We start from the raw sequence: 23,670 nt of genomic DNA, 5'->3' as shown, positions 1-23,670 counted from the left end.
GACTTTTGAATAGGTAATATGGTTCTTAAAGTTGTGGATATAAAAAGTTGGAAGGGATGGCATGCACTTTGGAGGAAAAGATTATAAATAAAGTTATATTGACAGATGGTGCCTGAAACATAGGATGAAATTCAATGGGGAAAAGCAGAAAGCACTACAGTTAAACAAGAATAAAGCTTCAACGTGGGTGAAATTTCAATAACAGGAGAGGATTCAGAAGTTTTTTAGTAAATCAGGATCAGTATGAATCAACAATGTCATACTGTCAGAAAACAAACATCATAATGGGATACATAAACAGGAGTCTCATATGTAAGACGCATGAAGTAATACTTCCACTCTACTCAGTATTCCCAAGGCCTCAACAGAAGTACTGTATCCAGTTTTTGGCACACCATGGCAAGAAAGTGGAGAGAGGCCAAAGGAAAGCAAAAAGAATAATCAGAAGTCTAGGAAAGACAACCCAGGGAAAGACTGACAGAAGAGGAGTTGTTTAGTCTATGGGAAAGATGACAGGCTGAAGGCACAGTGAAGTTTTCAAATATGGGGAAGGCGAGAGAGGAGATTATAACCTGTTCTCTGTGGACATGGTGCAAGATAAAGTAAACGGGTCTAAAATTCAGCTTGGGCTATGTCAAGTTTTCTTAATGATTGCCTATATGGATGAAGAGTTCTGAGATTGTGTAAGAAAGCAGAAGAGTTATGAGATTGTGTAAGAAAGCAGTGGCATCCCTAGAATTGGGATTGTTCGGTCTGCAGAAAAGAAGGCTCTGGGGTGACCTTATTGGGCCTTTCAGCACCTAAAGGGGGTTACGAGAAGGCTGGAGAGGGACTTTATACAAGAGCACGTAGTGATAGAATAAGGGGGAACGGCCTTAAGATGAAGGAGAATAGTTTGGGATTAGATATTAGGAAGAAATTCTTTCCTTTGCGGGTGGTGAGGCACTGGAACAGGTTTTCCCCAGAAGTTGTGGATGCCCTATCCCCGGAGGTGTTCAAGGCCGGGTTGGTGGGGTGTCCCTGGCCATGGCAGAACGGGTTGGAACTAGATGATCTTTCAGTTCCCGTCCAACTCAAACCATTCAATGACTCTATGAGTCAGTTTTCACATCTATTTATTTAATTGCCACAACAAGTCATTCCCCTCACCGCGCAGACCCCCACGGGTGCGGACACAGCGCGGCCTTAGCCTCGCCCCCTCCCCGCCCCCCGTTGCTTGGTTACCGCGCGGGGCGTCACTGTGGGGCCGAGCCACCGCGGCGTGCGGCGGGGAGACGGGCTGAACCATTTTCCTGGCCGCTGAGGGGGCTGCAGTGGGGGCGTCCCGCAGCAGCTGCTGGACTTGTTGCTGTAGCTACCACCCGCGATCTACCGCCTCCCCCCTTTCCCTCAGCGCTCCTGTTGGTCTCGCCCCGCGCGGGCCATAGCGACGGCGGGCGCGCCGAAGGAAGATGGCGGTTGGGGCTCCTGCGCTGCTGCGGGCTCCGTGAGCGCCGCGCTCGCTCTGTGCCCCGTCCCCTTCTCGCTCCTGTGCCCGGCTCCTCCCGGCTGCCCTCCGCCTCTTCTCCTTCCCCGCCGGGGCCGTAGGGACCATGTCGGACTCGGAGGAGGAGGAGAGTCCGGACCGCCAGCTCAAGCTGGTGGTGCTGGGGGACGGCACCACTGGCAAGGTCAGTGCCGGCCCCGCTGGCAGCTCCTCTCCCTCGCCGCGGTGCCCCGTGTCCCTTCCCGGCCTACCCCCTCAGCGCTCTCCCCTGGAGGGGAGGGAGCAGCCCGCGGCGGCTCCCCGTCTGTCGCGCTGTCGCGATACCCGGCTGGCTGCTCCCCCTCAGCTCCTGGCCCTTCACGGGAGTCGCGGGCTCTCCCCGCCGATGTCCGCGCCGTGCCCGGCAGCCAAACCCTCTGACGGGGCTCCCGCACCCGGAGAGGCATCATCAACAAGTAGACGTGCACGACTTTAATCCAATTTTCTTGAGCCGTAAGGAAAAGAGCGGCGAATCACGTAATTCCTGTGGTGCTGACGGAGTTTCCCGCTGATCTCCCTGCGCTGCTGGTCGCGCGCCGGAGGCAGGAATTGCTGGGCTGGAGTCGCTGGAATAGCCCAGCGTTGCTCTCGGTGGCCGCAGTGACCCGGGCCGGGGTCGGGGCCGAGCACAGCATGCGCGCTTCCCCTCGAAAGGACGAGCTGGAAAGGCTCCTTAGCTGGGTCTCCAGGCGCCCCTCGTTTCGGCTGCAGAGCCACCAACCTCCTGGGGTGGATAGAAAGAACCCTTTGCGACTATTGGAGTTACTGTTTCAGGGTTTGGAAAGGCACTGCTGAGTCCATTTGGTTTTTGTTTGTGACTTTCATGTTTTAGTTTTATTTCCCTCCCCCCATCTAATAATCAGCATAATGAAATACAGTTTCTAAAAGTTTATTTATCAACAAGTAGTACCTGCCTTTTTAAAAGAGAAATTTTGACAACGAGAGACCAAAGAAGGCAAAAGAAAGGCTGGTTTCTTACCATTAAAATAGTCACTGATCTTTACCATATTCTTGAATATATCTATTGCCATATGTAGCCTGAATAATTTTGTGAGATACACCTCAAAATAGTAAATTTATTATATGCTTGAATTATACAGTTTTTTCCTCTGTCATTAACTGAAACCATAGGGAGTAGAAAGTTTGCCTGCCTCACAGTTCATGTGAAAAGTGAGAAGTGTCCTTAGAGCTGTTTAAATGAACTGCCTGACATTTATTAGTGAAAGTACATGTGTGGTTTTGCTTACTTACTTATTCAGAGCCCTATGAAGAAACAAAACATTTTTTTGTCTCCAGTGATTCTAAATGCAGTCTGAAGTGGTATTGTGTTCATCTGAGTCAGTAGATGGGCAATTCCAAGCAACTGTGTGATGAGAGTGTAATAAATACAGAGGACTGACAGCTGAAGTGCTGCTTCACTGGTAGCATTCCCCAGGAGTTTTCCATTCAAACTGAGGAATCCTTTCCCTACTGCTGTTCAGCAACTTGTGGCAAGACCTCTCACCAAACATGGATTTTCAAGTGTTCTTGAATTTTGATGTATATTCCTGCTGGTCCCTACCTCCCTCATAAGAGCTGCCACTCACTGGAACTCCCGCTGGCTCTAGGAATCCTGTGCTTCCAGTGCAGGTTATTGGGCGTGAGCAGCAGCAATGCTCTGGTGTGCTGCTTTTCCTCTCGTCCCCCCTAGATGATGCTGTAATAGAAGCTCCTTCCTGCCATCCCAATGGCCTGGAGCACACACATGAAATAATAGGTTTATTGTAAGACCTTGCCTTGTAAAAATAAAGAAGCGATTGGGTCATGGAATGGAAGGATAAAATGTACCTAGTGCTATTTCAAGCACCTCAGAAGACTAAATTGTTGAGGTTCCTCTCCTTCGTTGGCTACTCGTTCTGCTTACTTGTTGAAATGTGTATATCTATGTGTTTTCAACTCTAAATATCCTGCCTCTCACATCTGGTTCACAGCTGGTCTTTACACACATGCATACTTAGCTTCTCTTTTACTGTGCAAGGTGTTGGTTTTTCTCTTCCTCTGTTGCTAGGATCATTAGACACGAGGAGTGTACACAATAATGGCATATATCCAAAATATTGCATCTTGTGTTCAGTGTGAGATGTTCATGTTTGACTTCTGTCCTTTACTCCCTCTCCTGCCAAAAAAAAAGGGGAAGGGGGAAGATTTTATTTCTTCCTGACTGGCCATCTGGGGTTGCCTGGTCTTTGCTTCTCCAGGAAAAAAAAAAAAGTTATTGTGAGTCAGGTGTAAACTTGCTTTCTGTTTTCCTCACCCATTGTTTAGAAGCAGCGTGACTCAGGTTCTGTGCAAGGACTGGTAGTAGCTTGAAAACAAATCAGTGCCAGTTCAAGGTAAGGGTAATGTACTTCCACTAGCTGGGAGTTGCTCTATCCATGAGGCAAGGGAGGGGTGTTGTGCTTCCATTCATTCATTTTGAGGTGCTTAAATGAATAACTGGATACTTAGAATTTTTAAGAATTGGAATAAGCACTCCTGGAGCAAACTCTAAGTATAGAAGAGTAAAAATGGAAGAAGGAATAAGAAGAGTAAGAGTAGAATCTGTAAAAGTATTTGGGTAAAACAGAGACAGTAAGGAAATGGTGAATTGTTGAAAAGAAAAATTGAGGGACACATGACTGGTTAGGAAAAAGATAATAGAGAATGACTTTAACAAACTAGACTAACTAGGAAAGCAATCTAAAAGGCACTCAGAGGCAGGGAGAATGTGAAATGAAGATAAACAGCAATTATTAATATCAGTTGGCTCTTTGATTTTGCTTACAGGAAGGATCATGTATACACACAGCAGCCTTATGTATCTAGCTTTTAAATCAACCCATTCTTCCTGAGGCAAAATGATTTTCCATTAAAATAAACCCACATTACTAGAATGGATTGAAAACAATAATATGATCCAGATATTTTTACTCTTTTTGTGCCCAGATTGTCTTAATATTGAAGTATGTATTGATACTGATTTAAGGTAGATTGCTTTGATCTGCTACTGTTGAAAAAGATTTTGGGCCTCTGGACTTGGAGCTATTTGTGGAAAGGGAGGTGCTGAAGAATAGTGTACTGAGGTTCTCTCTGTTTGCTGTCTGTTGTAGCTGGGACTAAAGTATGGTAGCAGAAACATCCTACCTTTTCCTGTTAACAATGGATGATGAAAATGGAAGAATGAATGCTTGAGCTGGTAGGGGAATTTGCAGAGCTAAAACATAGGCTGGCATAAAGAGTGGTGCTTGCTTTAGGATTTTTTAGGATATCAGATTTTTAAGCATTGAGCCAATTCTGGATTGTCTTGTTACACTTAGGCTCAAAAACTTCATCAGTGTTGTAAAAAATACTGTTGTCACTGTTGAGTCTTGTAAAATGAATCACCTGTCCTATGCAGATTGGCCCAGCTATGTCAAATAGATCAGCATCAAATATCAAAAAGTCATGATAATTTTCTCTTTTTCAGTGAACAAAGTTACGTCAGTAGTTAGGAGTGGGGTGGAAAGACATGAGCTTGGACAGTTCTTTGTTTTTATGGTAATTAAAACATTTCATTATTTAGCCTCATGTTTCTTTTCATTTAGTCTGTCCTAACATTTTTCCCAGTAGGATAGGACATGACTCAGGGGTGAGTGTTGCTGTGCTTGGATAATGGCATTGACGCTCTGGAAGGGAGTGAGGGGAGGGCTAAGATAGATACATGTTACTTTTTGGAAAGTGCATTTCAATTAGCTGGTGAAGTTGGTACGTGCACTGAAAATCATGATGTTGGAACTTTGTGCTTGCATCCATTTGAATTTTGGGTTGAGTTTTCTTTTTTCCAACTGTGACACTACACTTTGGCATTGCTTTCTCAAAGGTTTCTTCTATAGGATTTTACTCAAAGAATTGTCATTGGTGGAATTTTCTCTAAAAGTTTCTGTGTTTTCCTGGTGTGTAGTCAGTGTCAGAGCTGGCTTGTATTTGACTGCTTGTATTTGACTTAAAATTTACTTCAATTTGTTGACTTTTCAATTTGTTTCTTAGATATTCTTTGCTTTCTTCCAATTTATTCATTAATGTAGGTGTTTAGGAACAGCATGTCATCAGTTTATACTGAGTTGTTGACATTGGAAAATGGAAGCAAGAAACTGTCATGTCTTGCATATGAGGTTAAATTCCATTCTAGCTTCTTTCAAAAACAGCTGTCCCAAATATCCCATTGTATTTTGCACCTAGAATACTGTAAATTTTATGTACGATATTTTACTGGTATCTTGGTTGCTGTGTATTAGAGCTCAAAGACCTTTTCTTTTCTGAAAGGAGGGAATTTGTAAAGCCAACCTTCAGTAGCATACTGATATTTAGAATAGCTTGTCATCATTCACTTAGAGGTATTTAAGACAAGTGTGTGAACCTGCCAAACTGATGGAATTTCTGATGGAAATTCTGCTGTGCAAGTTAGTGGCCTGATTGTCTTAGTAGAGATGTGAAGAATCAAGGCTTTCATACTGTCATGCTGTTCTCTGATCTCTACATTAAGGGATGAAATTGTATGGAGTAGAATCTTTTTAGAACATGGTCACTGATCACTTATTTACTTTTACAACCACAGTTCTACTGAACCTTTTTTAAACTTTTGTTAGTTTTTACGTTGATTATACTCAACATACCCTCTCAGGCAAAATTGTTGTGCAAAATCTTTTATGGCAAGCACAGCAGAGAACACTTTTGGGATTTGAAGGGAGTATTTGCATTGTAGAGGCACTTGAATATGCATTGACAGAACTTCTTTGTTTGTTGTTGTAGAGAAGTTTCAACTATTGCTCTTAGTATTTTGTGGATAAATGCTTGTTCTGTGAATAAATAGGACTCTAGTCTGGTAATCCAGCACCTTCTTGAGCTCTAACATTTATTAGAAAAAATTTAGAAAGGAGTTAGTCAACGATTTTCTGCTATAAATTCCTTTGCATTCAAGAGCGCAGTAGAGAAAAACAGTTTAAGAGAACTTTGCCATGCTGTTGATTACTTGCTGCTCTTACTGGTTGGCTGTTAATTGAACGTATGTTGTTTATTTTTACTAACACCCCAAGAAGCTCTCAGGGAATATTGAGTGTCACAGAGTGATAAGCTAATATTTACTGAGCCTTTAAAACAAGAAGGGAGTGGTTACTTATTTAATGAGGATCTAAATTAGTGTGTTGGAGAATGTAGAATACCATGATATAGTCAGATGATACTTTAATCTGTACTGCAGGCACTGGTTACTTTTCCAAAAAAGTAAAATTTCAAGGAAAAGGCTGAATGGTGTATTTCTGCAATCTTCTTGTTCTCATCTACATCTTTAAGGTCATGACAGATTAAACATAATGTCTTCGTAATTTTGGCATGCTAACTACTGTGATTAAAAGAATCAGCTCTACTGACTTTTTCTGTCCCACAGACTGAATCTGTGTTGAATTTTATTTTGTGTGTTGTCAGTGTTACTGTCACATAGCTGAAGGCAGAACAATATTCTCACGATTCATCCTCTGTGCTGTTCCCCCTTTCCACACTGATGTAAATATATATGCATACTCTTGCTGTTTGTAGTTTACTTGCATTTTCCCCCATTTATTTATTTAGTTTTAATCGTCTCAGGGCTTGAGTGCTGTGAAGTAAATGAAAATGTTACCATAGTCTATAAATGAGAATTTGGGTTACTCCCTAAACATATCTTCTGATATCAAAATATCATGCATTATATATACAGCAGTGATAGGAATAAAGACATGATATAGAAACATGAAAACAGTATATAATTTTATTTACTTACCAGGAAATGTAATGGTTGAATAAATGTTTGCCTGTTCATTCTAGAGCTTTAATGCTGGAGCTCTGGTGATCATGTTTTAATGCAAAAAAAGTAAGTTACCTTTTCTTCCTGTGTACATTTGACATCATTAGCCTAATTTAGATCTTTGTTGGAGCCATCCTATTCTTAGACCTCACCTATTCTCATTTTTCAGAACTATTGGCATTATTTTGCTGTTGAATTTTTGACTAAATGTGCTCTAACCGCAATTTCTAATAACAATTGGTGTGACTCATCTCTTTGGGTCTTGATGAACAGAAAACTGGCAAAAAAGAAGAACCTTCTTGCCTGTTTTGAGTTTTCTCAGATGATGTAAGGGTTTTGTGAGGCTCTTTTTCCCTCCCTATGTATGTAAATGCATATTTAGATTTTTTTATGTAGGTAATTTGTATATATATTTACAAATGTCATGTCAACAAGAGATTTGTAAGTGTACAGCACTAATTTGATGTAGGATGTATTTTATGATTTTTAATAAAGTATTTCATTTTTTTGGCAGTACAGACTTTTGTATTCTTTATGATTGTACCACGCTTTTCTTCTTTACTTCTTTGTTGGGCTTTCTTTTTTTCTTTCTTTCCCTTTCTCTTCTCCCTCCTTTTTGTTGGTTTTTTTTTTTTTTTCCTTCCCTTGCATGGAGACCTTAAATTGCTATTAAATTGCTACGGACAGAATATAAATGTCTTAGTTTATCTAGGTTAGTTGTGTATCCTTTTATCAGTATGTAGTAGAAGCTGATTATTAGGTCAATAATGCATTGGTCTGCTTTCATAAATGCACAAAATATCAGTTGAAGAAATAAGTTTCCAAAGTTCTGCTGCAAGGAATCAGTCTGCAAATGCGCATTCTTAACATGAATTTAGTTTTCTTTTTCCATGTGCAGGAAAGTATTCTCCCCATATTAGACTTCCTGTAGTCCCTGATCCTGAAACTGCTGTACAGTGGCAGGAATCTCGCCACACTTAGTTCCTGTGGGACTCTGCACTGTGCAGATCTCTGTTCTCTCCCAGAAGGTTGGTTTGGGATCATGGGGTTCTGTACCAGGGGATGACCCTTGTTTTGGAAATGAACGCTTTTAAAAAATATTAAAATCTTCAGATACAGAGAGTGTTACTTAGATTTGTGTCAGTTGGAGCATATTAATGATTCCTCATCTAAATCTGTGTATTATTTTGTATATATTGCTATTACAGTATTTTTGAAATCAGGAAATACGCACCTTGCTTCTTTTTGCATAAATTAGTAGCCTCTGCCCCCTGTTATTATGTTGAAGCTGACTGGACTGCTTGTCAATCCAAATCCATGAACACTGTTAGCATTCATTGATTTAAAAAGTGGTTAACTGTATTTCATACTTCTGGTTTAACATAAAGTTTTTTGCTGTTCAAAATGACAACTTAATTTGATGCTGTTCTGTTTTAGACATCCTTAGCTACACGTTTTGCCCAAGAAACATTTGGAAAGCAGTACAAACAAACCATAGGACTGGACTTCTTCTTGAAAAGGATATTATTGCCAGGTAAGAGAATAAAAACTAACACTGAAAGGTTGGGTGACAGCAAGACTTGCAGAAACAGATTCTTCAAAGTAATGTGTACTTAATAAGCTTAGTACAGTGATTTTTATGGCAAAGTAAATTAGGTTGTTCTCTGAAAATTTTGTTAGTACGTTCTTGCCAGGTGACAGTTACGTCTGCAACTTGCATCTCTAAGTAAAACACTGAATTCAAATAAAAGGAATGCTGTCTATACTGATGAATTTTATTATCCCTGCTTGAGTGCACTCGCTGTCCATGTGGGTAGTGTAACACACAACAATGAAATGGAACTTTAAATATATTAATTGAAAAAGTATATGTGTTTTGAAAGAAATATATATATTTTTTAATGAAATAACTTCTATTTGAGTTGTGTGAGAGAAGAATAATGCAGCTATGGACTCACAGTGCTCTAATATGTGAATGCTGTTTTATGCAAGGCAGCATGAAATTGCTGGCATTTAATAGACCACTAAAATTTAGGGTCCCTCGGCACTCATAAAAATACAGTTTGAGCATTCAAGATGTTTCACTTCATGATGGCAAAGAAACTATTTAGATGCCAGTTGCAGCACACTGCATGGAAAATGCAAAGAAATAATTAAAAAAGAATAGTTGCTGGTACAAGTTTGTCTTTGAACAATTGGGGATTTGAAATAAGTCTTTTTATTGATTTGTGTTTGCTCATATTCTAAGTATGCAAGTATTGAGTTAAATGCATTTTCTTCTGGATTCAGAAATCAGAAGAAGTTAAAAAAAGTATGTGTAATTATTAAAAATTGACTCAAGTTCTGTAGTTCTGTCTTTTTTCCTTGTGAAGAGTGGGGAGGAAAGCAAACCCAGAAATTAAACATTTTATCTATAACCTGTAGTTATAAGAAAATATATGCAGTTCTTGAACTTATTTTTTAAAAATTATATTGGCAATAATTTCTGATTATGTTTATATATTTTCTTAAGTGAAACAGAATAATCTTTTCAGACTATTCCTGCATTCACTATTTTGGTTTGGTCATTTTGCTGTACTTTTTTACTATCTGGTGAGTGATAAAGTACCAAATTCCAGTGCTTATTTCTTCATAAAATCAACAGAATAATTTTTTTATTGTCCTGCTCATGCCTCTAAAAATACCAGTGTACATATTACTTAGCAGCAGTACTTGCAAGTGGAATGTGTCCACAAATCATGCAGTGTGCATGCTGAGAACTTTTATTTTGCAAGTTTTTTTCCTGCTGTTAAGCATACAGAAGCTATTAGTACGTTACTGGGATTCTAAATAATCTTGTTGAGTAGAAAATTTGGAAAATTATCAACTATTGCTTCATTCATTTTTGTTCATAGTTTATTTTGTGTGTGAATTTCGTTCATTCATAGTTTATTTTGTAATAAAATCAGAATGTAGGTGAAAATAGCACCAAAAAGTCTGTACATCTATTTTCCTCATCATTAACAAAACAGTAATGTTTGTATTCGTATTTAGGAAGATAACATTTTTCTGTAGGTTGTCATTCTGGTTTTGCTTATGCTTATATATGTGTTTAGGTATATATGGCTCTGTGTTCTATAGGTAAACTGGACTGGTCATGGGGAGTGAGAGGGAGAGAGGGAAGGTGGTAAAATTTCTAAATACTGGAATGGGAAGCATTACTTTAGTAAGTGGATTTTTCTAATTTCTCAATTAGTTCTGGGTTTGCAGAACTGCTGTGTTTGCTTGAAAGGTTAGTTGATACCACTGCACAGACATTATGTGTGTATCAATAGGAAAAAAGCCTCAATTTCTCTTATCTATTAGGAGAAATAATGAATAACTGTGGTTCAGTAGTTGATTTTTTCCTTCTTCAGTGTAAGCAAAGATTTCAGAAGTTAAAACTCCCTATTTCTAGACTTGCACAGAAGTTTACATTAGGCCACAGTAGAAATGCATTTTAGGTTGTAAAATAAAGTACTCTTTTTCTGGGAGTTTCTTGGTTTTTGTAAAATAAAAGTGGCATTTGTCTCCAGTTGTTTTAGCAACTAATGCAGTTTTAAACAATATAGTTTAATACAAATAATAAATCCTTTGATTTTGAACAATGACTTCTAGTGTTCAGCTTGACGAATTCGCTTTATACAATTTGGTCAAATTTTTTTTTTCCAAATGCAAATCAGTTTCATTATATTTATTGATGCAGAATCTTGTATAGTCTGGATGCAACCGTGGTGTAGATTTTAGTGCTTAAATAGTGTATCTGTTAGTCAGAGGGTCTACTGATAGAGACTCCTAAGAGCCATAGTCATATACATTTTGGAAGGTTGTGAGCACAGTTCAGTAGACAGGATCCTTCTGTTTAAAGGATTTTTTTAAAGTCATTGGTGCAAAAAGTGGGCAGACTTGTGTTTTTAGTTCCATCCTGACCGTGCAGCGCTGTAAGTCAGGTTAACCAGTGCACCACGTGTGCTCCTGCAGGATCACTGCTACATCAGCCCAGTGGCTTCAGTTCATACCAGAAACAATCTAGATACCTGCACTGTGTTGCCTCAGTTATTTTAACTTGCACTTGTGTTTATTTTCTACAGAGTAAGGTGCTGAGGTTTTCGTTCCTTATGGGTGTATAAAATGTTATTTTGAGGGGATTCTTCAGTTATTTTTATTGATATGTTAAGACCGTTTTTAAGAACTGTCTTATGGTGCATGGTTTCTTTTTGTTTTTTTTTAGTAAGTCTCCAGTTTGTATGTTCCTCTTAAATCTATGAAAAAACAGATTTCAAAATTTTGTAGAAAACTTTGTGTGCTACTGTCATAGTTTTTAATTAAATATTGGGTAGGCAAGTACCTGGAGTTTTTCATTTTGTCTGAACAATATTAACATCCTTCTTTCTTCTCCAGAATCAATTACAGCGCAAACCAAATATTACAGAATCTAACTGAAAAAAAAGGGAAAATGAAACATTTTGCCCAGGAGATGATCAACATGAATTTCAGTAGTTGATGAGCCCTAATTCACAACCAGTTCACCTTAGATGAACATACCGATCTTTTTTTTTTCTACCCTGTTTCTTTTTTTCTGTTGTTAGTGAAGGAAAGTAAATAATTTCTAATAGTAGATTTTTTTTAGTTGAACAGTCACTGTTAGACCATTTAATATAACTTAACTGCATTAAAATTTCTCAGGTCATTCCATGCAGTTATCCAGATACTAAGCCCAGTATGCTGTTCATAATTTCTAGTCGTAGGAGGAAAGATGAAGTTAGAAACTTTTTAAAACACTCGAACACAATATCAGGCATCTGAAAATTGTTGAACTTGAAAGTGATAATATTTATAAAGCTTTTTTTTTTTAAACAGCTGGGATGAATGACATGATAACATTCCAGTAGAGTACATAGGGGTGGAATACTACAGCATGGTGAGCCTTTGAGCATGCACAGTTTGTTTACCCACTGAGGATGTGTAGTCTTTTAGACTGTGAGTTCACCAGTTTATCCATGCCAGATGCTTTATGGAAGACTTTCCTGCATTGTTTGCAGTCATTTATGTTCTAAGCTTTTAAAAAAATTGATTAATTTGTAGTATATGCACTGTCAAAAGAAATAATCTTTTTACTCATTATAAGTTTTTCTTTATTGAACTGGAGTGTTTATGATGTATTTTCTAAACTCCATTTAGAAATTCTCTTAGTATTAGATAAAACTCAGTGTAGCTTAAAAGTGCTGTCTCATACTCATCTCTATATTTTTGAGACCAACGTAGTAGTTTTGGAAATCTTCACTTTTAACCAGATTAAAGCCAAGCGCATTATAAAAATATAATGTGATATATTTAATACTACAAATAGCATATATCCAGCTCTATGGTTCTGATTTGCTGGTTATTTTCACGCAGTGCTGTGATGTGTTTCCATGGAGTACACTCCCTTGTGTAACCAACGTGAGCATGTTAGTTATAAATTGATAGCTGAATAGATAACGTTGTGTAAAATAAGATTGTTAACTATATAAAATATTCGAATTAAGAATATATCTTTCTTAGCAGCCCAAAGTAATTTGTTCATTTTCACTCAACTCTCAATTGTTGTGTTGTGGAATTCGTTGCATTTTTTTAAAATCTAGGAATAAAGTTAATAGGCAGTTGTGATTATTTGTGCGTAAGTAGAATTGGTATTAACATGTAATTCATGTGAGTTGTATTTAGGTCAGAAAAGGTTTTGTCAGTCCTTACTCTATTAGAGTGGTATTCCAAGGTAATCAGTACAGTTTTGAAAACAGTTCTTACCTTGCAAAATGAGACAAATTTTACTTTAATATATTTGTATGTATATGGTTACATACCTTTCTGTGTGTATTTTTGATCTGAGTTTCTGAGCTGTTAGCTTACAGAATATGTAAGGCTTGTAGGATGTTAAATGTTTTGTATTTAACCTGATTTTTTTATTAATTTGTTTTTAAAAGCCTGTTAGCACTTTCAAACCTAGCTTAAAAACTGTTTAGAGTAGGAGGAAAGGTCTATTCTTGGTACAGATTCTTTGAAGATGAAATTATGTAAATCATGCCCAATTTAACTTCTTGCTTTGGGGTGGTGGGTGGAGGAAGTAATCACAGTTTGCATCCTCAACTTAGATGTGTATTGGTATTTCTGTTTTTTTAATCTGTCAACTATATAATTCTTTAACTGTATGCTACTATCAGCATCACTACCAAAATGAAGTTACCTGGTAGGTTTTCCTCTCTTCTGGATTTGTAAAGATGATTTGTGGTGGGGAAGGGACACACGGTATGAAAAAATGTGGTGAAGTTGGTATTAATTGTGTTGCCTTTCAGTTCCCAGTACTGTGCTATAGAACATTCTCTGTAAAGTTTTATGTGTTTCTTCAGTGGAGTATGTTATATAATTTCTAGTCAGGAGTGTTATACTTTATGCAGTTCCAATTATTTTCTGTTACTATGAAATATGTTAATATCTAGCTATAGTTTTACTGTATCTTAATGACTTAGCTGGACACATGACTTTTTTCCAGATGATACAATCATCTTTCTGTTGAAATTTACTTGCTATTTATTGTGTACTTGTAAAAAGCTATTTCTGTTGATATGCTAGAGCTGTATTACCTGCTCTGATAATATATCTTTATTATCTAAATTTTCCAGATTACACAATATCTATAATTTTTTTTTCCCCAGGAAATTTGAATGTTACTCTTCAAGTGTGGGATGTAGGGGGACAAACGATTGGAGGCAAAATGCTGGATAAATATATTTATGGAGCTCAGGTACAGTATAAATGCTGATAATTGTATTTATAGTAATGATTAATTGAAACTTTGTTCTTAAAATTATACATACATTATGCAGAACTTTTAGTTTGTTGTGTTATTAATCTCAAAAATTTTATGGAGCTCAGGTAACTATAAATGCTGATAATTGAATCTATGGTTATGATATTAAATTAATTGAAACTTTGTTCTTAAAATTATACATGCATAGATACATTATACATAGCTTTTAGTTTGTTTTGTAAATCTCAAAAATGTTGAATCTTTCTTCTATCTAAACTTAATTGATATTAACATGCTAATTTAATTTTCATGTATGGCTAATTTCTTAGAGCTGACATGAAAAGCAAAGCAAGAGTACGCATTTGTAGATCTGAATAACTCTCCAGAGCAGATGTTTGTTTCCAGGCTTTGTGTCTTGAATTAAGAAAAGCAATCATAGTAAATGGGAAAGGCCGTTTGGATATCCACATGGTAGATAGAGTGGCTGCTTTTAGAACAGCTGCCTCCTGGGGGGAAAAAGTAGAAGGAGGAAATTAAGAGCAATCCTACACCGTTAAACTCATACATGCAACTGGGGTTATAAGAAGGCAAACAAAAGGAGGCAACCAGGTAGCTAAATATTTTTGCAGAACTCCTATCCAGTGAAAATTAATTTTATCTTGAGAGTAACTGAGAAACTTGAAGTGAATGGTAGGATTAAGAAAGAGCTAAATAGTATAACATTATAATGTTAATATATGTATATAATATTGAGGCTTGAGATGATTTAGAAAGTTGTATTATGTACCAAACTTCTTAGCACGAATGATTCTAAAATGTATTCTGTTCCTTAATTTGGAGTTTGTAATGAGAACAATAGGCATAACATATTTTATTAGATAATGTTATACTTATGTGAAAAGAAAACAAACACACCTATTTATTTTGTCCCAGTTCTTTAAGCAATAGGAATATGGAATCCAGAAATGTTATATTCACAAGTATAACACAGAGGTTAGGATCTGTTAGTTAATGGGATAAAGTCAAACTTGTCAGTGTAACATTCTGTCACTTTCAAAAAAAATGTCTGAATGTTTTTAGCTGTTGCAGCTCTTTTATAGCATTTTCTTTTTTTTTAATAAAAACCGATTTGCTGCCTGTTACCAAGCAATAGGAGAAAGTGGCTTCCATGACAGGGGAAATTTGATTAATCACAAATTGTTGCCATATGCCCAAAGTAAACTCAGTAGAGGAAATAAAAGGCTATTAACTTTGTTGGTATTGAATTTGGTGATAAACTTAGGTGTTTCTTATCAGAAATAACAGGTCAAAAAGTTAATACCAGTGCCCAAAAGTAGTGAAAAAGTTGATATCAGTAAGACTAGAGTTTGATTTTTCTAGTCATTCGGAACACATTAACAAAAAAACCCCTATGTCCAATCTCTTCGACTTTAATCCTCCCTCAACTCTCATTGTAACCCTAATTTTTTTAATGGACTAGTTACTCCCAATGTTGGCATGTACTGCCAGTGTCTGTAATAGGCTTCTTGTCATCAAAGCTGACTTCTAAGACACTTTTCTATTAGCTTTGTAACAGTGCCTGTTAAAGATTCATAAAACTATCTTCATTTTCATCTATTCATGAAGCACCATGAAGGGTTTGGAAAAAACACTGCTTTCATCTTATTTCTAGACAGAAGCTTAATGCATGTTGAACATCTGTAGCTTTTTATAAGAAAAAGGGGAAAGGTAAAGTAGAACAAGTAGGAGTATTTATAAAGGAAAATTGTTTTAAATATGGATAAAAATTCTTGTGAATAGACAACAAAACAGCAGGAAAGTAATGAGGAAGAGGTAAAATGGAATTAGCAAGAGTAAACTGTGCCCAGCCAACTTGATTACCTTCTGTGGTAAGAAGAGAGCAGTGGATGTCATTTATCTTGACTTCAGCAAGGCCTTTGACATAATCTCCCATAATATTACCATATGTAGAGATACAGGTGAGATGGGTGGACTGAAAATCTGAATGGACAGCTGAACTTAAAGGGAGATGGTCCATAGCTCAGTATCTTACTGGTGCCTGATTATGAGTTGTATTCCTTAGGGGTTGGTACCAGAATTGTGTCTTTTATTAATTCTTTGAACAATGGAACAAAACACTGTGAGTAGCACCAAATTGGGGAACAGTGGTCATTGTGCTGAAGGGTAGGGCTGCTATCGAGAAAGACCATGACCAGCTGAAGGAGTGGACTAACAGAAACCTTGTGAGGTTCAATGGATGACAAATGTCAAGTCCTGCGCCTGGTACAGAATAATCTTATTCAGGCTGGCAATCAGCTGTCTAGGAATCAGCTGGAGAGTAGCGAAGGGCCAAGAGTCTGGTTAATGGACTGGAGCATCTCTCCTATGAGGAGAGGCTGAAGGAGCAGTAGTAACTCTTCAGGGTAGAGAATAGAAGGCTTATCTATAGACATACATATATGAAGGAAGGATGCAAAGATGACAGAACCAGGCTCTTTTCTGTGGTGTCTATTGAGAGGACCAGAGCCAGTGGGTACAAACTGAAACACAGAGAGTTCCTACTGAACATCAAGAAACACTTTTTCCACCATGAGAATGACTGAACACTGGCACAGGTTGATGAAAGAGGTTGTAGAGTCTCCATCCTCAGAGATATTCAGAAGCCAATTGGACATGGTCCTTGGCAGCTGGCTTAGGTGCTTCAACAGGAACATTGAACCAGATGACTTTTAGAGGTCCCTCCCGACCTCAGTCATTCTGTGAAATGGCTTTGTAGTAAAAAGCCCTTGGATGGGTGTCCTGTTGGGGAAAAAAACCCAACAGTTGAATGGGAGTTTACAGTGTACCTTTGCAACAGTAGTAGCTATCTGAATACTGAGCTGTGTTAGTATGAAGTAGTAAGATCAAGGAGAGTGATTATCGTACTGTTTGACATTTTTGAGGCTGCATTTGGAGTAGTGTATTGAGTTTGGGGTTCTCCAGTACAAGAAAGCCTTTAAAATAGTGAAGTAACTCCAGTGAAAGTTGCTGCAAAAGAAGTATGTGTGCCTATGATATGTTGTGCTTGGTCAGCATGTGTGGTGCAACTGGGATTTTAAACATCTTGTTTGTAAAATACATGAGCTGCACAGATACATATAGAGTAGATGATTTGGATCGGTTGCAAAAATTGTGTTCATCTGTGTATTCTCCAAATCTACATAATTCAGATTAACATGTGTGGAATTGTTTGTAGCATACCTACAATATGCATCATGCTTTTATCCAGTATTTGCAGATGCCCATAGCTTCATGTAGACTTCCATCTGGTTGATCATTGTGAGATTTGGAAATCATAAGTGGCAGAATTCTTGGTTTTATGCTCAGAAATCTTAAGTGTATGGTAGACCTACTTATAAAATACTATAACCAGCTGGAGATGGAAGTTTTGAGAATCTAAGAAGCAACTAAAAAGATTATCTGTGATCTACAGTTCAACTGGATCTTGGTTGGAATTTGATCAGGATATCAGGGGGAGTAAGTGGAGTGTTCATCTATACTTGGCTGCAAACCTTGCCCACTGGAGGTTTCCTTCTCTTTGAAAAAAGAGACCTGAATCAATTCTCTAGGATAGATCTTTTGGTTAAGTTACTGTTAAGATGCCTTATTTTGATTGAGATCCCTAACTTCTTGTGCCGTGTTTTAAAATAAGAATGGCAGATTTGAGAATGAGAACCTATGTAATTTGCTTGCATGCTTGCAGTTGCAGTTGGAGAAAGTGCAGTTCACCTGCTGGCTTGAAGCAGTTGTTTTCCCTAAGCCCATATTTCCTCTCTGATGTTGCTCATTTAGAACATTATAATTGATGCATCCCATCTTGGTAGCTGAATTTCAGTGGTGAGTCAGAAGAACTCTGCAAGCTGTGGGGAAAAAAGAGCTCTTTGTTCTTTATAAATAAAAGGTGTTAATAATCAACAGTGACAGAAAACTGTTTAAAACTGGCATGTTTATCTCAGAATTGAGAGAGGCTAAGAGTAATTGTGTAATCGGGTGCCACAGCTGTACCGATAGACAGTAGCTCATTCAATTATGGCAACTCAGTCACATATATTTGAGTGACCATGTCCTCAGTATCAACAAAGACAACAGTGGTTAAGTAAATGTGGACTGTAAACTGTTTTCACTTGCAAAAGTAGCATTTCTGGAAATGTGTAAGGTGTCATAATGCAGTTGCTTTTACTAAATGAATATTCTGTGACTAGAAAAAATACTTTAGAATTTTGGTCTGACTTATTTATAAATATTTATGAATATTTGTGAATATTAATGAAAATTTGGAAGTTAATTTAGTTCCTTCATACTAAAGTCAGTCATAGGATGAGGGTAGCTGAGGATAAATCTGAAGAAGAAAACATATGGTTTTAATTACTGTTTTCTTTAGCTTCCTTTTATTGTGACAAATCTTGATGTAAACTTGACACCTTTTAAATGTCGATTGTCTAATGAGAATATATTGCTGGTTACAAACACTTCCATAATAGCAGTTCTGCTGTAAAATAACTGCTGCTGTTTGTGTGGTAAATCTCTCAGAACCGCTCCCATCTCTTACCTGTAATTGCTGCCCCTACCCACATAGTTTAAATTATCTTTAAGATCTAGTATATGCTACCTCATAAATTGACTGGTTAGTAAAATAAGAGTACTGCAGACTCTACTTTCTCCAGGGATCAGCAAATAATTTCTGCAATATTCTCAGTTTTGAGTGACCTGTTTTTGAAAATGCTCTATAATTCCAAAACAAAAAGCACTCACATATGCACTAATGTAGGCAAAATGTCTCTCTTACTAGAGTGCAATTATGCAAGCAGGGACTATTTGACACGTTGCTGGAGACTAGAGAATTAGCGTGCTGTTCTTGGCATGTCAACCACCATGTGTTTCAAACCTTTTTCACTGCAGGGAAATACACTACTTTTGTGTAAAAAGGCCAGTGTTAATTTTCCACCTTAGTTCCTCATACATAATAGGGAAACAACGGCTTTTACACTGTCTACTTGTTCTATACTTCATATACTGTTTGTGGAAAATATGACATTTTTTTGAAAGCAATGATGGGATTTCTCTATTAAATAAAAAAAGGCGAAATAAATTTTAGCCATGGAGTCATGACTAGTCCTCTGTTAATTATCTAAATCATGGTTAGTTGCTTGTAGAGTGCTGTTGTGATAAAAATCTAATCAGAAAGTATTCTTTATGACCTGGATACCATGCTGCCTTTTTTTGAATCTCTAAGATGTCATGCCTGCCATCTTTGTTTTTTAAGTATAGCAGATATTGGCAAGATTAAAAAAAAAAAAAAGATAAGAAAAGAATGTACTTTAGAGGCAGTGTTTCAGATCACAGAGAAAGGGACCAAAGGGAAGTTAGATGAACTGTAGTTGCAAACTTTGTTCAATGATCTCTTTCATGGTGAATCCACTGTGAATACCTTTTCTTTTGAAGGGGTAGGTGAGCTTCAGTTGTCTAGAGGACATATAGCAGAGTAGAATTTTGTTGAACAATTAGTTAGAGTTGGCTAACCTTAAATGTTCAGACTCTCTTAACTTTTTCTTTCATCTGACTCTGATTAGTGCTGGAGATGGTTTAGATAGTCTGCTCTTCTGCAAGCAGGTGAGAGAACTTGACTGCTGGTGAGAGCACACGGCAATGCTTCTTTTTCTCATTTATAACCTTCAGCCTTATGGCTGGTATTTTTTATTAACCTTTACCATACCTGTCCTTTAGCTTGAGTTTCTTCTTTTTCATTGAGCATTTAATAACACAAGTACATCCTTCCTAGAGCAAGACTTCGACAGTGAAAGACAGTTATGTACGTGCACAGGCATTTGGGTAGTTATAAAGACAGGAGAAGTTAACTGAGATGCAAGATATTAAGGAATAAATTGTACCAAAGTTGGAAGAGGGAAGTGGATGTTTAATATTAGATTTGATTGGTAAAGAAGGAAAGATAATAAAGGTAAAGTTGTGTTTCATAATTTTTAATTTCCTTAAAGGAAAGCTGTTCCATAGAAAATAGCAGCTATATAAATTTAAGGAACAAGAACTTATTTTGCCAAGGTGTTACTGACATTGGAGGAAAAGAGATAGATTGGTACTGCTGTCATAAGAAAGTAGGAGTTGAAGGGATCTCAGTAGGATCTGTTACCCTCCTTCAGAGCTGCATGTATAATGTCTATATAATTTTTGGTAACCTTAAAAATTTTCCATTGTTGGTGACTTTGTTATATGTGGTGTATTTCAGAGCTTTGACATTCATGCTGTGTCCGTGGGGTGTTTTTTTGTTGTTCATTTGTTTTTACACCTGCTATAATCTTATTGCTGTAAACCTATTGCTACATGTCGTATTGATCACAGATTTGTAAGAATGTTCAGAGTGGGAGGGATCTCAGGAGGTCTGTAGTCAAACCTCCTACCCTAAGTAGTGTCAACTGTGGGAGGCAACTAGGCTGCTCAAGGATTTATCCAGTTCTTTCCTGAAAACCTCGGAGGATGGAGACTGGGCAACCTTTGGATCAAACCCACTTGATTTTTGTAATGGTAAAAAAGCTTTTCATGATATGTTCATGATATGTTCACCCATTTCCTGAGCATGTCTATATAGCCCTGCTGTCAGGCATATTGGCTGGTCCTCCCAGTTTAGTGTCATCTGCAAACTATGTGTAAGATCAGATGCAAAGAGAACTGTTATCTTCTCTTGAAACTTGTACCAGCATCATCATGCCTATCATCAGTCTTGTGTTTGTTAAACTGTCCATTTTTTTGCCCTAGAATTCTGGTCTACCTTTTTTTGATACTCAGTGTCCAAAGCTGGATGCATTGTTTCATCTGGAATGTTTCATGCCAGTGTGATATTTGCAAAATAAGCCTGACATGTTCAACTGTGATCTGTAACACCTTGATCCTATTGTATGGAACCTGTTACAAAGCCAGATGCTTCCTATTGTGCACTTGATTATTGCTTCCTTTGAACTTGTCATGGTATTTATTGAATTGCATCCTATTATTTTTAGATTGTTTCTCATAATATAATCTAAACTATTCTCAAGTAATCTTACAGTCTGTACCAGTTTTTTTTCATATGTGAAATTAATTAAGTGTACACTCTATGTTGTGATCTAAGACACTTTTTGTGAAACTATCAATTAAAGCTGGGCCCAGACAAATGCCTGAAAAAATTTGACTTGAAAAATCTTTTCTGTTGATTGTGGGTCATTGAACCAGGTACTTTTGTGTGCATTACATTATTTCTTCTTATTTGTGAAAGTTTCATGTGAGAAACAGTGTGCAATTGCACGGTTTTTTTGTCCTAGATGTGAACTCTGTGAGAACAACTGCAACTGAAATTCTGATTTTATTCCTCATTTACAAGATACTGACTTTATTAGGGTGTAGTGGAAGGAAGGGGCAGAAGAGTCAATAATTGAGATCTGAGAACTGATCTTAGAATTGTGGAGGGGACGGGGATGACATTTGGGCTGTTAATAGGCTGTGCTTTATAATATTGACTATTAGTGCTGAGTAATCCACAGTAATGTCTACTTGGAGTATTTTATACCTGCAGCTTGGCCCAAAACCTCTGAAATATATGGGACATCCTTCTTTTTGAGTTCTGACTGTATCTTTAGTTTTCTTTTGAAAGTTTAAAGCTTACCAGTACTTCTTGCTTGTCTTCTACAGCACTGAAGAGGGGGGGGAGTCTGGTCTTTCTCCCCGACAGACAGCAGAAACATGACAGTCAGACAATGCACAGAAATGTAAAATTGAATGTCTTTTTTTTTTTAAATTTTTTTTTTCAAAAATAGGAAAAGTGAAACTACAACTAATATTAGCTAAAAGTCCTTCTCTAGTGCAATTTTTATCTTCCTATTAGTGTGAAATACTGTTTTGAGTTTCCCATAAAGCAAATGGAGTTTTTAATATTTCTGATATAACTAATTGTGCTCTTTACTGTGTTGCCATATTTTTTCTGCCATTGTAGAATCTGGAACACATGGAATATGGGAGAAATACTGTAATGACATGTGTATACCTCAAAAGTTTAGAATCCCTTTAATTGTTCCTCATAAGATATGATGCCATTGTTTGTTAATGCTCTATTTTATGATGATGATGATGATAATAATAATTTAGACTGATGCAAATTTTACCATATTAAAGTGTTTTTACAATCTGTAATGTTTAAAATATATCTTTTTATTTAGGGTGTTCTCTTGGTTTATGATATTACCAATGGCCAGAGTTTTGAAAATTTAGAAGACTGGTATAATGTGGTAAAAAAAGTGAATGAAGAATCAGAAACACAGCCACTTGTGGCCTTGGTTGGAAATAAAAGTAAGTTACTCATGTTACATATTATTTTATATGCTCTCAATGTGGTTTGCTATTAAAGAAATTACATAGGGTGTATGTATTTAGTAAAATGAAACTAAATACTGTCTTGTGTGTTGTTGCTGTGTACAGAAGTCATACTTGGGTGCACCTCAGGATTCTGGCTCTAGGCAGACAGGTTACAGGACTTGCTGCACCATTCTTTGCCCAGCCTTCAGGCTCTCTCCCGGTGTTCTCTTTGCTTGGAGAGCAGCACACAGGAGTGGAGAGATCACTCGCCCATGCTTGAATTTGACATGGCCCCAGGATATAGCCATGGCTTGTGTCTGGAATGGAGATCTGGAAAGCATTCCTGTTTGTAGTAACAGGTATATTTCATGATTCTGTATGTCAGAGGACTGCTAGATTAAGTACTGGTATATATTTAAAATAACTGCACTATTTCCTAGGTGTAATACTTATGAGTTGTTTATTTGACTTTTTTTTATGCTATCTGCAGTTTTCCTTGAAGTGACTAACTTCATGTTATTTTGGGATTTTTTTTAACCTGTCCTCTTTTTGATCATGTAAGTATCATACAATGGTTTATTCTAACCACCAAAATATGCAACTTTAAATAATCATCATGTAGTTGATGATTATTCCCCTGTTTCCAACTAAGAAATATTACAGAAACATCCTTATTACCGTCCTGGCTCTCCTACCATTTTTCTATTGAAGATGATAAAAACAACATTAGCAATTTTTGAAACAAAATCGTAGAAGCAAATACATAATTTTTAAGCATCATAAATATATTTACTTGAACAGCAGAAAAAGATTTGATTTTTTTCATTTTCCAAGTAATTTGTTTTCATGTTACAGTGACCGTGTCGTGAGCAAACCTGAAAAAAGACCTTACCCAGCAAGTTAAAATTGTTTAAAAGCATTTGAAAACAATACAGAGACAAAACATTTTAATTAAGAACCATTAACTGTACTACAGTGATGCTGTAACATTTTATGGTATTAATTATGAAAGACTAATTTCCTGTGAAGAAAACAAAGTAGCTCTTAGACTTACAATATATAAATAGCACTTCTGAAAGTATAACATAGACAGTGTTGTACTCTAGCAGACTGGAGTCAATAATACAG

At 37.1% G+C, this 23,670-nt stretch overlaps 1 protein-coding gene across 4 annotated transcripts in view; it reads left to right on the top strand.

The window, feature by feature from the left end:
* The first annotated feature begins 1,281 nt into the window (after positions 1 to 1,281).
* Positions 1,282 to 23,670, top strand: part of RAB28 (RAB28, member RAS oncogene family) — a 64,017-nt gene continuing 41,628 nt past the window's right edge. For 3 of the 4 annotated variants that reach the window (XR_003527581.1, XM_027642923.1, XM_027642927.1), the window contains exons 1-4: positions 1,282 to 1,670; positions 8,799 to 8,895; positions 14,072 to 14,160; positions 22,407 to 22,536. Coding sequence is in view for 3 of the 4 variants with exons in the window: in XM_027642923.1 (XP_027498724.1) it covers positions 1,593 to 1,670; positions 8,799 to 8,895; positions 14,072 to 14,160; positions 22,407 to 22,536 (394 nt within the window). In the remaining variant the exon portion in view is untranslated. The remainder of the gene's footprint in view (positions 1,671 to 8,798; positions 8,896 to 14,071; positions 14,161 to 22,406; positions 22,537 to 23,670) is intronic. The other variant, XM_027642924.1, reaches the window with a different exon arrangement.

The sequence above is a fragment of the Corapipo altera genome, unplaced genomic scaffold (genome assembly GCF_003945725.1).
Source record: "Corapipo altera isolate COAL_440 unplaced genomic scaffold, ASM394572v1 22, whole genome shotgun sequence".
NCBI lineage: Eukaryota > Metazoa > Chordata > Aves > Passeriformes > Pipridae > Corapipo > Corapipo altera.
The sequence above is the reverse complement of the archived record's forward strand: the minus strand, read 5'-3'. Positions and strand labels throughout refer to the sequence as shown.